The 18,489-nt window shown below is 35.1% G+C and overlaps 2 protein-coding genes across 2 annotated transcripts; both read right to left on the bottom strand.

The window, feature by feature from the left end:
• Positions 1-650: 650 nt before the first annotated feature.
• On the bottom strand, positions 651-3,925 carry LOC110935764. Its single transcript, XM_022178112.2, has 5 exons — positions 3,820-3,925; positions 2,930-3,177; positions 2,527-2,853; positions 2,364-2,456; positions 651-1,245 (listed from the first exon to the last, which is right to left on the bottom strand). The coding sequence occupies exons 2-5, from the start codon at positions 3,026-3,028 to the stop codon at positions 706-708; spliced, it is 1,059 nt and encodes a 352-aa protein (XP_022033804.2). The 5' UTR covers positions 3,029-3,177; positions 3,820-3,925; the 3' UTR covers positions 651-705.
• A 10,186-nt stretch (positions 3,926-14,111) lies between these two features.
• Positions 14,112-16,151, bottom strand: LOC110935766 (uncharacterized acetyltransferase At3g50280). Its single transcript, XM_022178113.2, has 2 exons — positions 15,687-16,151; positions 14,112-15,166 (listed from the first exon to the last, which is right to left on the bottom strand). Exons 1-2 carry the CDS (start codon positions 16,149-16,151, stop codon positions 14,624-14,626), a joined length of 1,008 nt encoding a protein of 335 aa, XP_022033805.1. The 3' UTR covers positions 14,112-14,623.
• Between the last annotated feature and the right edge of the window lie 2,338 nt (positions 16,152-18,489).

Below are 18,489 nucleotides of genomic sequence, written 5' to 3'. Positions count from 1 at the left end.
ATAAAAGAAATGTTTATTCTAATAATTTTTATAACCCTATAGAGACGATATGTCGTCTCTATAGGTTCTCTTTAAAAAACTAAAAAAAACATTTAAGCCCTATAGAGACGACTTGTTGTCTCTATAGGTTTTTCTTTATAAAAAAAATCATCTATAGAGACGACATGTCGTCTCTATAGGTTATTCATAAAAAATAAAAATAAAATCATATAAGCCATATAGAGACGACTTATCCTTTCTATATGTTTTTCTTTATAAAAAATAAAAAAACAGATTTTCACCTATACAGACGACTTATTGTCTCTATAGGATTTTAATATAGATAAAATAATTTCAACTTTTTCACCGATAGAAACGACTTTTCGTTTCTATAGGATATTCTTTTAAATAAAATAATATAAATTTTTCACTTATAGAGACAACATGTCGTCTCTATAAGATTTTCTTTGAAAAAATGTCAAATATTGTTTTTAGCTATAGAGACGACATGTTCTCTCTATAAGTCTTAAAAAATAAAAAAAAATAAAAAAAAATAAAATATTAAAAATTTTGTTTTTCCAGGTTTTTAAACAAAAAATACCAATAATTAAACAAATTTAAACCTGTTAAACAAAACTACACAACTAAATGTCATACATTAAACATGCATTACAAAACAAAGTAATCTAAATCACATACCAACATAACACAAACTAAACTAAGTAGCTAACCATCATCTTCATCATCACCACTACCATCACGACTACCACTACCATCACGACTACCACTACTATCACCCCTATAATCACGCCTACCACTACTATCACCACGATTACCAGGTAGAAGTCGAAATTGTCTATTTATAACTTGCTCCTTTCTTTTAAAAGTACTTGTAATTTTTTCCAATTGTTGGTTAAATTGTTGCCGCATCTCTTCTTGCAATTGTGCCAATTGTTGGTTAACTTGTCTTTGAACTTGCTCTTCAACTCGTCTATGAAACTCTTGTTCATTTCTTTGTACTTGTTCTTCCACTCGTTTTGCAATATTTTCTTCAATTACATTACCAACATTTTGTTGCCAATATTCTCGTGGGGTGAGTTGTCTACCTGAGGACACCTCCGGGGTTGGCTTTCTCACCACATGTCCAACACCTTTTATATGACCATGCCTTTCCCCTAGAGCGTTTTTCATACATTCAATTTGATCATTTGGTGATAAATCACCAACATCACGTTCCATCCTTCGAGCTTCTGCTAGAATCTTTTCCTGCATAAACAATATATAGAATAAACCTATGTCAACTTTTTACTAAATTTCGGAAGCATTACCACTATAAAATGAATAACCAACCTGTTGAACTATAAATACTAAGCAATAATAATTCGCAAATTTCAACAAATCACCCTTACTAGCAACAAACCGCACAACTAAAAGTTTATATTAACTCTAGACCTGGCAAATGGGTCGGGTCGGGTCGGATCGGGTCATGGGTCAAAACAGATTCGGGTCAAAACGGGTTCGAGTAAAAACGGGTCAATTAAAAAAAGGGTTGTTTTGGTTTGGGTCAAAACGGGTTTGGGTCGGAACGGGTTCGGGTCAGAACGGGTTTCGGGTCGAAACGGGTCCGGGTCAGAACTGGTTTGACTGCAAATTTGGCACTTTGATTCTAGAATTGCAGCATTTAGATACGCAATTACACAAAGAAAAAACATCAGATGCACATGGCACTTTGAAAAAAAAAACATCAGATGCACAAGGGACTTGAATAAAAACATCAGATGCACATATCTTGAAGTATTATTACGCTGTTGATAATTTAATAGAAGTGACAAAGCTGTGTATTGTTACGCTGTTGATTTTTCGGATTCGCTCTATCGCATCTTCGTAACACGCCAGCTGCATCTCAGCAAGTCGTTACTCCTGCGAATAGAGCGAATCCGAAAAATCAACAGCGTAACAATATACGACTTCATCACTTCTATCAAATTATCACCTAAAAGTTAGCATCTAGTGCAAAATCATGTAATCATCCAACAAATTTAACATATTAGCATAGAAAATCACTAAAACAGTAAACGCAATCAGACTAGATGCTATACATGAAGTGCGCATATCTACACGAACTATAAGCAAGTTTTCGATCAAAAACACTTGAAAACATACAGATTTCAACATGAAGAACGAGTTGAATGGATTAAAATGCAGGAAAATTAGGTCAGAAAAGAAAATCTGATATATATAAGAAGAAAAAAGATACCTGATTTATTGCACAAATAGTCCTTAAAATAGAAAAAGACAAATTTACCCTTGTGTGCAATAAATACTGCATAAATATGTAACAGTAGCATACTAATGCATTTTTCGTTCAAGTTTTTTTTGCTTACATGGTCCAATGATGCGGTCTCGTTTACCCATCCCGTGTCTTCTTTCCTGTGGGATGATTTAAAACCTTCAATAGGATTTGTGTGCCCGGGCAGCTGTAAACATCAAACATACTATTAATACAATTTCAATATGACACTTAATACATATTTGGATACAACTTACCCGCATATGTCGTTTTTGCGCATATGACTGAGTTCCATGATAACTTGTATAGCGCAATTTTGTTCTATTTTGTCTGTTTTTTTCACATTGGTTTATATATCTCGGATCTTGGTACAACCGATCAATAATCTCAATCCACCTTTCTGGTTCAGATGCAAAGTCGTCCGGCGGATTATTCTTTGCAGTTTCAACATCTTCATATGTATCATAATGTGACTTATATTTCGATTTCCGTGTCGAGTAGCTTCTTTGACACTCGGCCTGAATTCCGAGCTGTACACCTGGCCACTCACTTGTGTCTTCAAACGAAACAAGATCAAAATATTGCTGCAAAAAGTAGTAATTAGAAAACATATAAAAATTAAGAATACGAATTAAAATAACTATTAGATCGTAAACTTACATAAATTGTGGTATATATATCTCTTTTTGTTTCATCTGGAACACGCTGCCAAGTACGGTGATAAAAAGGAGCAACCCTTGCAACTTCATTTGATATCATCCGTATAATATCCTGGGCATTATCTCCGACAAATTTATACTGACCCCCCCTTATACTAATCTCAACGGGTAGTGGCTGATTTTTGTTGTTTCTAAATTTAATATATAATTTTTTGTTGTTCGCCTTTCCACGTGTTTTCTTAGATTGTGCTACATTGACAAATAAAACAACAAAGTTAGTAAATTAACAAAAACAACCAGGGCCTCATTAAAACTATATGTAAAGTGTATAAATCAGCATAAAAGGAACAAAAAAAAATGGAAAGATATTAACGGACAATGATTTTGTAACCACTGTATTCATTTTCCCGGAAAAGGTTCAAATACATAGTCTCTTGAAACTAGGAAGTCATAGGAAAGATATTAACGGATTCCGATTAAACACTATCTAGTGGCATTAGAACCGTCAAATGGTGTGATGTCAAATATGTGCTACAGTAACTTTTTTTATAAATATTATTAAAAAAAACAACTATGACTACAGAATATGTTATTATAAATATTATTAAAAAAACTTATGGTTACTGTCGCATCCGTCAAATGGTGCTATGTCAAATCTGTGCTACAGTAACTTTTTTTAATTTTTTTCTTTTAATTTAACTTGTACATTTGCACAACCTGCACTTTAATTTTTTTCTTTTAATTTAACTTGGACATTTTTATTTCACTGGTTTGGTTGGATTTTCTTGTGTTCAAGAACCGACCCGACCCGACCCGAAACCCAAAAATTAATAAAAACAAGAATCGTATTAATACCTATATTTATAGTAAAGGTTTGAACAATTAACTTACATGACTCGCAACCTGTCCGGATCCGTTTTGAATTCCGATTAGGACGTTCGTTCCCACCGTCCCCCCGTGTGATCGTGCAACATCGGCCATTCCTTCAAAAAAAAACAAACAATGTAAAGTAACTAAACAGTAAACATAAATGATGAATTTTAACAGTTTGAACAAAATTAAACTATAAAGATACATTCAGATGGGTTTAAGAAACAATAAACATAAATCACAAATTTTAACAATTTAACAAAAAATAAATAATAGACATACATTCAATAAGAATCATCACTATTATAAATTGTGTTTAGACGATCATCGCCGTCTTTATCGTCATTCATTTCTTCTTCCTCATCTTCGTCCTTATCCTCGTTCATTTCCTCATCCTTGTCTAAAGTGTACATGTCATCTTCATCATCATCAACGACCATTTCATCGTCCACAATCGGGACAATAGGTGTCCTCATGGGCAAGCAGCCTAAGTCGACAACCAAGTTACATTGGATTGATTGAGTGTCTCGTAAGACATTTGTCTCATCATCAACGAGTCGTGCACTTGGTTCACCAACTTCATAGCTCGAGTCGACAACCAAGTTAAAATCAGATGATTGAGTGTCGTGTAGTACATCTATCTCATTAACAACACTCATACTTGGATGATCCCAAAGTTTTCGATGGTGAACGTCTTCTACAACCCTCCAATTGTTGGTGGTTCGAGAAGAAGGATCTTGGAGATAGAACACTTGTTTAGCTTGTGTGGCTAAAATATATTGTTCATCGTCATACCATGCATTACCAGCAAACCATTTACGGCTAATGTCGATAGTCGTGATATTGTTTTTCTTTTTTAATCTCGCACCTGACGTGTCAAACCATTTACAACAAAATAGTACAACTGAGTAACCATCTATATAAATCAACTCTATGATATCCTCTAGTTGACCATAAAATGTAGTACCATCTTCTCCTATTGAAACAACGCCACTGTTCTGAGTAGCCTTTTCGACATCACGATCGTGTACCACAAATTTAACACCATTAACTATGCAAGCGGTGTAGGAATACGCTTTCAATGGGCCATGTGCCAATGCCCTTAATTCCTTGGTATAGTCGAAAGACATAGATGATGACGAAGAAAGATTCACTTTATTTTTAAACCAAGTGGAAAATTCTTTTTTCATATTGCCCTCCAGAAAATCAGATTCAAATTTGCTGGATGGGAGACAAAAACTTCAAATTAGTTTATCATAATAACAAAAAAGAAAGTTAAAAAAAATACTTACGATTTGTAATCTTTAATTTCATCGCAATTGTTCAATACAAGCCATTCTAATGATTTTTTGGCCTCTGGACAAAGTATTCTAACTTGCTTCTTTGAAGTTGGTCGGCACTGTGATGAAAACACATGCAACTGCCTCTTCGGAATGCCAGCATTTGCATTTCTATCAGGGCGATTGAATTTGGTTTGCATACCCTCAAGATACATTGAGCAAAATGTCAATGCTTCGTCTGCAATATAACGCTCTGCTATTGAGCCTTCGGGTTTGGCTTTGTTTCCGATATAGCCCTTTAGCTTTTTCATGTATCTTTCAAAAGGATACATCCATCTCATAAAGACAGGCCCACCAAGAATAGCTTCTTCCGGTAAATGAACAACTAGATGGATCATTATGTCAAAAAATACCGGAGGAAATATCAATTCCAAATTGCATAATATATTAACCACTTCCTTTTGTGCTTTTCGCATGTCCTCCACATGTAAAGATCGTGCACATATTTTTTTAAAGAAGATGTAAAGGTTAGTGATTGCTGTTGAAACATCTGAAGGTAGACCTGCTCGAACCCCTATTGGTAGCAATAGTTGCATGAGGATGTGATAATCATGAGACTTTAACCCGGTTATATTTGAATTATTAGAAGAAACCTTACTTTTAAAGTTTGACCCGTAACCATCAGGTAGTCTCACTCCTCTAAATACTTTAAATACTTTAGAGACGACATATCGTCTCTATAGGTTTAAATATATATTTTTAGTTAAAAAACAAAAATAAATGAATAAACTTAATTGGGCTTATAGTGACGATCGGGTTCGTGCAACCAAAAGGTGGTCAAAGGGGATGCACGCATACACATACGCATACGCATACATACATACACATACGTACACATGCACACTAACACATACACACGTGTACACTAACACATACAATTACATACACAGACACACGCATGAATACACTAACACATACATACATGCCTATACTAACACACACATATGTACACATAAATACATACATATACATACACACACATGCACACTAACACTAACACATACACGTACACGTACACGTACACGTACACGTACACATACACATACACATACACATACACATACACACATGCGTACAATAACACATACACATACACACACGTACACAATTACATATACACACACGCACGCGCACACTAACACATGCACACATACATATATACAAAGGTTATTGGATTTTATCATCTCCCCAACTATTGGCTATTGTCTGCTGCCACCCTCAACTATCACTTTGACGTCCGTCACCCCCAACTTAACACTTAGTGTGTTATGTCACCACATCGTTAACTAATTACTAACTTTTGATCTTGTTACTATACATTTAGGGTGTCCTACGATCCCTAAAACTTCCTAAGGTCCATATGACACCCCCAAAAGTATAGTACCAATATCAAAAGTTAGTGATCAATTAACGAGGTGGTGACAAAACACACTAAATGTTAAGCAACGGTCAGGGCGTCAAAGTGATAGTTGGAGGTTGCGGCGACAAATAGTCAATAGTTAGTGGTGATAAAATCCAATAACCCTATACGCAAACGCACAAACACGAACACACATACATGAGCCTGAGCTGGACAAAGCTTGAGATCAATTAACTTGTGAGAGCTCGAGCTCGGCTCGTTAGTAGTTTATCAAGATCAATTAAATATTTATAAAGAACAAATATTACACTAAGGCTCAAGAACAGGCCTGACGAGCTTCACCTGTCAGGCTCGATAAATAAACGAGCTTTATTTTATGCTCAGGCTCGGCACGGGCTCGACAAGACTCGACTCGTTTCGAGCTTTATCCCGAGCTGATCTCGTGCAGCTCGCGAGTCGCACGACTCGTTTGTACCCCTAGCACAAACACACACACACACAAACATACATACATCACGTACATACATACATACATACACACACATGTACGTACATACATACACACATACACACATATATACACACATACTACTCATACACACCCACATCATACACACACATACATACAACACATACACACACATACATACACTAACACACATACACATATATACGAACACATAACATATACACATATCAATAGGAAGACGGGCGTTCATCGAATGCAGATTGCTCGTTTGATGAAATTAAATATCTTATTATGTTTGATATTACGTGTTTTTTATATTTTAGTATGTAGGTCTTTTAAATTTATGTATTTTATTTAAAATTATATTTATGTAGTATTCATAATATATATATATATAAGTTCAAATACATCTAATAAACCAAATAAAATTAATTTTATTATAGAACCTAATTGTTTATTACTTAATAAAGTGATAATTATATAATTGAATAAAATAAGAAATAGGGACGACATGTCGTCTCTAGAATATTTTTTTGAATTTAATTAATTTTACTTATAGGGAGGACATGTCCTTTCTATATGTTAGTTAATTTTTTTAAAACTTTCATGAATTCATGGGAAATTTTGCCTCCTAAATGATTTTTTTTACCTTTCAAACATTTTAAAGAGGATATGTCCTTTCTGTAGAGTTTATTTATTTTTTTAATTTTTTATTTCAAACATTTTAGAGACGATATGTCCTTTCTATAGGTTAGTTTATTTATTTTTGATAATTTTTATTTCAAACATTTTAGAGACGATATGTCCTTTCTATAGGTTAGTTTATTACTTTTGATAATTTTTATTTCAAATATTGTAGAGAGGACATGTCGTCTCTATAGGATTAAATATATTTTTTTGGTTAAAAAAAATAAATTAATAAACTTAATTTTTTTTATTAGGGACGACATGTTGTCTCTATATGCGAATAACATTTTAGTATTTTTAATTATTTATTAACCAAAATTAAAAAACAAAACAATTCGCCATAGAGACGATATGTCCTTTCTATAGGTTGGTTTATTTATTTTTTAAAATTTTTTATTTCAAACATTTTAGGGACGATATATCCTTTCTAAAGTTTAGTTTATTTATTTTTTAAAATTTTTATTTCAAACATTTTAGAGACGACATGTCGTCTCTATAGGGTTATATACATTTTTAGTTAAAAATAAAAAATAAATTATTTATTAACCAAAACTAAAAAAACAAAACAAAATTATGTTTCCCTATAGAGACGATATGTCCTTTCTATAGGTTAGCCTTTTTTTCTCACAAAAAATTTGGAATGGTGGGAAATTATGCCGCCTAAATTTAAATAATTTTTTGAATAGTCAAACTTGTTAGAGACGACATGTCGTCTCTATAGGTTAAAATTTATTTTTTAGTTTTATTTTAATTTTCATACATATTGATCATTAATAAAATTAAATTAAAAGAAAAATATTTAAAGTTATAGAGACAACATGTCGTCTCTATAAGTTAAAATGTTTTTTTAAAGTTTCCAATTCAACAAAAAAAAAGAAAAAAAAATTATTTTCACTTTATAGAGAGGATATGTCGTCTCTATAAGGTAGCCTATTTTAAAAGATACGAAAACCCTATAGAAACGACAAGTCGTCTCTATAGGGTGATCTATAGAGAGGACCTTTGTTGTCCCTATAGGTGTCCTCCCTATAGGGGTTTTTTCTTGTAGTGAAGGATTTGTAATTTGTAACATTTAGGAGTTCTTAACCTCACAAGATGTGGCATAGAGGAATTGCCTAAAGACATTGGTCAACTGGAATGTTTAGAAAAACTAAATATAACAAATTCAAAAGATAAACATCTCTCAGATAGCGTTTGTAAGCTAAAACATCTCAAACAGCTTGACCTTTCTTTGTGTTATGAGCTTGATAAATTACCCGAGAACCTAGGTGATCTAAAATGTTTGGAAGAGTTAAATCTGATGCATACATTTATAAGGATTGATCCAAATGCACTTCTATCTCAAGAACAGCATATGGCACTTGCTCTTAAAAGGAGAAGCACCAATATTGAAACAACATGTGACACAGGCTACTGAACTATAATTTTTTTCCTGGTGTGATATGTACTTGAAGTATTTATGGTTTTGTAGGTGACAAGCTTAAAGATCCCGGAGGATTGGATGTGAAACTTTGTGAAGGATTAAAGCGGGAACTAGTGGAAGCTGGATGGGCGAAATAAAACTATTCTTAAGTTTGTGATGACCTTGGTCGTTGTATTATTTGATTTGTGTCATGTTTCTTTCTTATGTTTGATACCAAGATGACCTTGGTGTAATTCCAACCCTGTTTGTAGCTAAAGTCTCTGAAATCATTGTTGATAACTCAAAACTTGCAAGCTTTTTCTACTGATTAGGGTGAGAGGGACACTCCTCTCTTACACTATGTTCCCGAGTCATTTAACAGGGGGAGGTGAGGGGAAGGAAAATTTTCTCTCCTAATCTCTCCAATTTGGGAGGATGAATATATATATGGTCATATTTGGTCATATTTTCTTACATTTTCCCTCCCCTCCCCATGTTAAATGAAACTCGGGAACATGGTTTTTCATATTTTCATCTCTTTTCCCTCCCCCTGTTAAATGAGTCTCAGGAACATAGTATGGGGGGAGTGACCTCTCTTACAAAAAAACAATCAGCACGCGCCACGTCAACTCTCCCCTTAACTCCCCTCACACCCTCAATTTGATTGCGGCACTCCTATCTTAGGAGACTTGTTTTTTTATTCAAAAAGAAAAAAAAGTAAAATAACTTGATTGGTTGAAAATATGATGGGCCACCCTCTCCCTCTCTCTCTCTCTCCCTTATGCGGTAAGAGCATCCATAATAGGAGGATTTGTTGGTGTTTTTAGGGAGAGAGAAAGTGATGTGGAGGAGAGAGAGATATGGTGGGCCACCCTCTCCCTCTCTCTCTCTCTCCCTTATGCGGTAAGAGCATCCACAATAGGAGGATTTGTTGGTGTTTTTAGGGAGAGAGAGAGTGATGTGGAGGAGAGAGGGTGTAGAGATGTTTGTGGTGAAGAATGAGAAAAAATGGAGAGAGAAAAGTTATGTGAGTGTAGAGAGGAGAGAGGAGAGAGAAGAGAGGAGAGAGAGAAGAAATGTGTTTGTGAGAGGGGCAAGTGAGAGAAAGATGGGGATTGGTTGGGCAAGTGCCACCTTGGCATTAGAAAAAATATGAAAAAACATCCCTTATTGGGGATGCTCTAAGGCCGTGGGGTATGGTGGGGCGGGGGTTGAGGCTTGGGTTGGGCATTTGGTGACACGTGTCCGCGGAGCCAGCCCACTACCGGGTTACGTGTCCGCGGGGTATGACGGGGCGTGAGTTGGGTGAACCGCGTAGTGCCCCGCTCACCCTTACACTTAGTGCCATCAACAGAAAAGATCTCATGATTAAAAAAGTAGTAAACAGCTGTCAGTACTTAGTCTATCATGGCCACTTGTCTAATTGTCTAACATATATGGTAATTGTTGTGGCCCCTTACTGACATTATAGGGCTTGCTAGAAGTTGATGTTTTGTAAAGTAATTTCATTTGTATGTGGCTTGCATATTGTTGCATTAAGCTCACTTATGTTCGCTTTTCCAAATGTTGCATTAATCTCTCTTGGTCATTGCTAGATTCTCTTAGAACCCGTTTGAGTTGATATCTCTTAGAACCTGTTTGAGTTGTTCTTACACTTAAGTAAGAATCTCTTTTTTTCAAATTAATTTCATGTATATAAAACAGTAATTAACTCTTTCGAGTTAATTACTGTTTCATCCTGTGGTTTGTTAAAAATCACTATTTCAGTCCATTAGTTTAAAAATTGCGATTTCAGTCCGTGTGGTTTCACTTTCGTGACCATTTTCAGTCCCTGTGGTTTCACTTTCATAACCATTTCAATCCATTTATTCTATAAGTACAGGGACTGAAATGGTTACGAGGTGGACTGAAATGGTTACGAAAGTGAAACCACAAGGACTGAAATCGCAATTTTTAAACTAATGGACTGAAATAGTGATTTTTGACAAACCACATGGATGAAAACATTAATTAACTCTTTTTAATAATCTAGCAATAGAGCTTTAATTTCTAGGTCGTCCTGATTGGAATTGATAATGTCAGAGGATGAATGCGATAGTGGAGTTAAAGAAGACATCATGAAAACATCATGAAGGTTTAGTTGACAAAAACTTAATTTGTAACGAACATTATGTAGATGTACTATTGGGACGTGCTCAACTGTCTCAAAATATTAGGCTTAACAAATCACACTTTAACGCTTCTAAGTTCAAATTATTCTATGTGTTTAGTTGGTGTTTAGCCACCCGCGAAGCTCGCGGGGTCTTAGGCTAGTATAGCTATAAAATACATAAGCAAATTTAACCCAACCACTGTATCATTATAAATATCTTGAAACATATACACATAACATTTTTTTAAATAAAACAAACATACAAAAAATGGAGTAGATACATAAAACTAAAAACTTGATAAAACATATACACCTAACATTTTTTTTAAATAAAACAAACATATAAAAATGGAGTAGATACATAAAAATACAAAGTTGATAAAAGAAAAAGTACAAACATACAAAAATGGAGTAGATACATAAAAATACAAACTTGATAAAAGAAAAAAAAGTTCGTGTTATATAAGAAAAAGTGGTTAGTGTATGTATTTTAAGATATTTTATAATATATAATACATAGATTACACTTAATATTTTCTTGTTTTTAATAAGCATTGGAAGTTAGTGGGTATGATTTCCAGGTAAGTGGTAATTATTACTATATTGTTTGCAGCTAAGAAACTGCCAATTTTGACAAAAATAACTGATTTTGATATGATCTTGGCCATTCAATCTTGGCAGTTATTTGTGAGATTAAATCTCAGCCATATTAATTCCCAAAATTTGACAGTTTTTTTAGGGCGCGACAGTTTAGCAGTTTCCATCATTCTCTCACCACGTTCGTTCAGTTTACAGACATTTCTCTCTCATACGCTCCTCCATTTACCCCTATATAAACTTATCACCGTCTAATTGAACATCCCCTCCGTTCATCCATATAGATTCCCTCATCTAAATCAATGGATGCATCACCCCTCACCCATACTCCTGATTCTTCTTCTCCTTAATTGAATCAAATACATATATCATCATTCATTAGATCCCAAGGGGTTAGGATATAATAAGAAGTTTTTTTTGGGTAGGAAGGCTAGGAAGTGATATTGACTATCAGTTGATTTAATCAAAAGCTAAGATTAATTAAATGAGTGAAATTGAAGAAAAATAAAAGGAGGTGCGTGGGTTTGTGTAGAGACATTCTAGTCAATCCAGGACAATAGTTTCTCTCTCCTCCAATTCCCCTCATTTTTTAAACGTTAATAACTCTTTCATACGACATTATTTTTTTTATAAAAATTACACAAAAAACGAGCGTTTTTTAATCTTTAAAACGAGTATACTATTACTATATTTTCGAATTTTTTTTCGAAAGCCCAGTTGTGTAAAACGCAATGGAAAAAACGTAAAAAATGACTTTTTTCTAAAACACAATGGACCAAAAACACAAAGAAATGTCTTAATTTAAAAACGCAATGGCCATAAAACACAAAGAAATGTCTTATTGAAAAACTTTAAGAACTCACTTATCAATATCTCTTGGAATGTACAATGCTCAAGAGTCTCCTGGGAAGGATTTGTAATTTATAACATTTAGTTCTTAACCTCACAAGATGTGGCATAGAGGAATTGCCTAAAGACATTGGTCAACTGGAATGTTTAGAAAAACTAAATATAACAAATTCAAAAGATAAACATCTCTCAGGTAGCGTTTGTAAGCTAAAACATCTCAAACAACTTGACTTTTCTTTGTGTTATGAGCTTGATAAATTACCGGAGAACCTAGGAGATTTAAAATGTTTGGAAGAGTTAAATCTGATGCATGCAATTTTAAGTCATCTTCCACATAGCATGTCTTTACTAAAAGGTCTTAGAATTCTTGATATAGAAAAAGGATTGATCCAGATGCACTTCTATCTCAAGAACAACATATGGCACTTGCTCTTAAAAGGAGAAGCACCAATATTGAAACAACATGTGACACAGGCTTTTTTTATCCGAAACGTATAATGTTTTAGGGTTAAGTTATTCTACAAAGACTTTTAATTGTAAGAAGTGTAAGAAGGATTTATAGAGTGACAAGTGTCCAATAACCTAAACTAAACCCACTATATCACCACCCAAAACCTAAACACTCATCCCCACCCCACCCCACCCCACCCCACCACCACCCAAAAACCTAACTCCCCCCCCCCCACCCAAAAACGTAAATCCCCGACCCCCCACCCCTCGGGCAAAAAAAAAAAAAAAACTATACCTCACAAAAAAAAACTCCAAAAAAACCTAAAACCTAACCCCCCCCCCCCCCAAAAAAAAACCTAAAAAAAATCTAAAAAAAACTAAACACCCACCCCCACCTCCCGGTAATTTTTTTTTTTTTTTTTTTTTTTTTTGGGGTGGGTGATGGGGGAGGGGGGGGGGTTAGGTTTTTGGTGATGGTGGATGTTAATTTTTTTTTTTTTTTGTGTAGTGGTTTTTTTAGGTTATTGGACACTTGACACTTTATAAATCCTTGTTACACTTCTTATAATAAGGATCCTTTGTAATTGATCCTAATCCTAATGTTTTAATCTTACTGAACTATATTTTTTTTCTGGTGTGATATCTACTTGAAGTATTTATAGTTTTTTAGGTGACAAGCTTAAAGATCCCGGAGGATTGGGTGTGAAACTTTGTGAAGTATTTATGGTTTTGTAGGTGACAAGCTTAGAGATCCCGGAAGGGTTGGATGTCAAACTTAGAATTTTCATTTACCACAAACATTGCTAAAGGTATATTAAATGTTTTTAAAGTTATCAAAATCATATGGAAACTTTAGTTAGAATTTAGTTATATTGACCTTATGAGTCAAGTTATACATATGGATGCTGGAAGCCATTATTTTGTTCCTCTTTTTGGCTTCTAGTAACGAAACTGAAAGATCGCAAGAAGTATGAATAGACTCTCAAAATAGTGATATCTCATTCAATAAAGGAAGAGCCATAAATAGCTTACAGACTCAATAGACCAATTCAATGATAAACAGAAAATACGGAAACAAACAAGACACATTCACTTAACAATGTGACTGACTCGTTAACGCGGGTTTAGCGCCCATCATGGACCGATCCTAAACCAGATCCAACAGAAGCAGACTCATCTCTTAGTCTATCATTAGATAACTCATGAGCTCTTGGTCAGATTGAATATTTTTCATATATTCCGGTAAAAGGCAAACTTCTACGTCCATGCTACCGCCACCCTCTCGCCCCGGATGCATTGTTATCTTCCCATCGCATTTGTTAGTGCACCCACTTCTAACCGCAAGCGCTTTACCCAATCCAAATTCACACCCATACATGTCAAATCTCGGTGAGCTCGCAGCTCGCACAAGGTTTGCACCAAACAGGTGAATCCGTTTATATATCACCGGACTTTTTATCCATGACTCAACCTCTTCCTTGATTGCTTTATCATCGTGGTTTATCACGGCTTCGTGTAGTCAGAAAGCCGCCCAACCGAGACCATGAGCCAACAAATCTCCCACAGTTGCTTTGCCTCCCACAATGTGAACTGGGTTACCAAAATAATCATCCGACAAAGGTGGGTTTAACCTTGCCCGCGTAGAAAACATCAACGAACAAATGATTTCACAATCATGTGGTAGACATCGCGCACGGGTGATGCACCTCCATAAAAGCGCGATCACGGCTTGTAAACTTGAAATATTTTGCGTATTGCATTCAGAATTTGCTGTTGCTTTGAGTTTGGAGATGGCCGTTGTGGAGAAACTGAAGAATCGCTCTTTAAAGGTTTGATTTTCAAATCGTTCAATAAACTGATCTTGATGGTTGTAGGGGAGATTGATTATAGGATCATATCCATCCAGCACCCATCGCTTGAATACCGGAGGACGAGAAACTGATTGTCCTCCGGATCTAAATATCTCACTCCAAGCAGCCATGAAATGCCATAAAGAGGTCCCGTCGGTCACCATGTGGTTGAAAGAGCAACCGATGAATATTCCATCCACAAGTTCAGTCACCTGTGTTATTAGACCCATTGTAATTAGTCATAGTAGACGGTTGATTATGTAAATATCTACATTGTATAAATATCAACCATAATTACCAAACATTTATGGGAAAATTACGAATTTGTCTTTTGACCAACATGGTTTTCATTTTTGCCACTCTCATGCGTCCTTGGAAGGATCTCTGAGCACGGGAGTGATCCGCGACGCACGGGAGTGGTCTGTCGGTATGTCCGAAGAGTCAGCCAAAATGGGAGTGGTCTGCCGACGCACAGGAGTGGTCCGCGAAGCACGGGAGTGGTCCGCAACGCATGGGAGTGGTCTGCCGATGGACGGGAGTGGTCCGCCGACGCACGGGAGTGGTCTGTCGAACACGTGTCAGACACGTGTCAGCTCTAGGGACATAGACACATCAACATAACATGCAGACTCTTCCCGTGCTGAGTGATCCTTCCAAGGACGCAGGAGGGTGACAAAATTGAAAACCCTCTTGGTCAACCAACAATTTCGTAATTTTTCCTTCCTTTTGTACCTGAATGGATAACAGAGGCAATGTGTGACCGTCATAGCAAATGGCGTTATTAAGATCAAAAAACGAATGGACAAGTAAAGGTACGTCGGGTGGGTCAAGTACGTCGGATACTGTGGCTCCCGCCTTGGCGTAAATAAACTTGGCGCCAGGGGAGTTTTCTGGATCCAAGTAGATGACATATGAAGGTGGGTTTTCTTGTTTTCTAGTGGCAAAACGACTGGCGAGCGGGTAGAAATGAGTGAGGGTGGCGGAGAGAGAGTGTTGGAGGTGATTCAAGAAAGTGGTTATTGAGAAACAATCTGGTGAAGGTGGTTTTCTGAAAAGGAGACCTCTTTGGGAGTATTTGAAGTTGAGCCAGGCCAGCTCAAAAGGTGTGAAATGGATAGGCTGCTTTGCCTCAGGTGAGAGCTCGTCCAGTGGTTTGATGAAGCATTCTGAAATGAGATTGACTGGTGTAGAACTCATAGCTTGATCTTCCTAAAACAAATGATTAATGGTAAGAACAACTTCCTAACCCACCCAATTAAGAAGCACCAAAACCATGTGCTGAACTGAGCCCACCAAAGAAGACCGTATGTTTTTCTCTACTTATTATAATGGTGTTTCAAGCTTCTAAATAAAAGAAAGTAATTATGTATAATATAATTTCTTTTGAAGATATTAGAACACGTAACTCAAAAGAGTTGGTTTTTGTTGGAATGGAACTTGTTTGAACTTTGAACTTAACCGATATATTGTGTATTTTTTACTAAGGTATATGAAGAAAATTAAAAAAAGTGAGTCCGTGTCATGTGTGTATTGAATTTTGACAGTTAAAGATGTGTTCGTAGTTCTTTTGCGGATTAAAGTTAATATGAGTAATTGAAGCATGATGTAATGATGTATTGATTTCTTGTTTGACATGATTTTTAGCATTATCTAAGACTGAAGGGTATGGAGAGCCTCATCCTCAAGGGATGGGCCGTCACGTAACCGTCATGTAGGAGGGCTTGAAGGGGATGGACCTAAGGGGGTGGGGGATGAACCCCTTTATATATATATATATATATATATATATATATATATATATATATATATATATATATATATATATATATATATATATATATATATAGGGTAAGGTTCATGCGAGAACCACCTTTATTACGAGAACCGCGAGAACCAATGTGAACACAAGCTAAAATAGCTAAAAAAACCTAAAAAAACCCTAAAAAAAACCTAACCCCCACCCCCCACCCCCCAAAAACCTAAACCCCCCACCCCCCACCCCCCAAAAAAAAAACCTAAACCCCCCCACCCCCCACCCCCCAAAAAAAAACCTAACCCCCCCCCCCCCCCCAAAAAAACCTAAACCCCCCTCCCCCACCCCCCAAAAACCTAAACCCCCCCCACCCTCCCCCCCCCCCAAGCTAAAATGCTAAAAACTAAACCCCCCAAAAAACCTAAAAAATCTAAAAAAATAAAAAAAAAATCTAAAATTTTTTTTTATTTTTTTACTATTTTTTATGTTCAAATCGCTACTTTTAGTAGCCAAAAAAAATTTTTTTTTTTTTAAAAAAAAAATTTAAAAAAAAAAAGTTTTTTTTTTGGATACTAAAAGTAGCGAAAAAAATAAAAAAAAATTTTTTGGGTGTTTTTTAGATTTTTTTAGGTATTACTGTTTGTGTTCACACTGGTTCTCGCGGTTCTCGCAATAAAGGGTGGTTCCTAACGGATCTTTGTCCTATATATATATATATATATATATAGTGTGAGGTTCATTGGGAAACACTAAAAAAGTGAGGAACAGGGGAACACTCTTAAAAATTTAACTTCACATGTTAAAATAATTTTTTTTAAAAATCTTTTTCGGCGCTTCTCCTTATATATACTTGTAGAAGTATTTTTAATAAAAAAAATCAAAAACTAAAAATATTAAAAAAAATAATTAAAAAAAAGGCTAAAAAATGTTTTTTTAGAAAAAATAAATTTTTTTGCTAGACTAGTTTCACCACTTTTTTATAAAGAAAAGAGCGCTGAAAAATTTTTAAAAAAAAATTATTTTTAACATGTTAAGTTAATTTTATAAGATATAACTGTTTTTTAAACATTTTTTTATATTTATAGTTTTTGATTTTTTTTATCAAAAATGTTTCTACTTGTATTTATAAGAAAAACCGCTGAAAAAAAATTAGAAAAACATTTTTTTTAACATGTTAAGTATAATTTTTAAGAGTGTTCCCCTGTTCCCCACTTTTTTAGTGTTCCCCAATGAACTCTCCCCTATATATATATAGAGTAAGGTTAACATACAAAAAGCCTTATCATACATCACGTAGGAGACAATGGTAACCGTTGGATCAGGTGTATAATCACGCACGGGACCACATAATCACACATTGGCCCACATAATCACGCATGGGACCACATAATCACGCATGGGACTATAATCACGCACGTTCTATGATAATAACGCACGTTATATTTTTTGTCATGTATGTTAATGTAGGTTAAGCCTTGAAGTACATTATACTTTCTCTCTCTCTCTCTCTCTCTATATATATATATATATATATATATATATAGGGTAGGGATCCTAAAAGAAGTCCACCCTATATGAGAAACTTGAGAAGCATTCTGGACCACACATTTTTCTAAGCTTTTCGTCATATACACATATGTATAGTTTAAAATTGACTATATACATATATGTATATTGAGTTATACACATATGTATATAGTCAATTTTAAACTATACATATGTGTATATTACGAAAGGCTTAGAAAAATGTGTGGTCCAGAATGCTTCTCAAGTTTCTCAACT

This window comes from Helianthus annuus, chromosome 4 (assembly GCF_002127325.2).
Source record: "Helianthus annuus cultivar XRQ/B chromosome 4, HanXRQr2.0-SUNRISE, whole genome shotgun sequence".
NCBI lineage: Eukaryota > Viridiplantae > Streptophyta > Magnoliopsida > Asterales > Asteraceae > Helianthus > Helianthus annuus.
The sequence above is the reverse complement of the archived record's forward strand: the minus strand, read 5'-3'. Positions and strand labels throughout refer to the sequence as shown.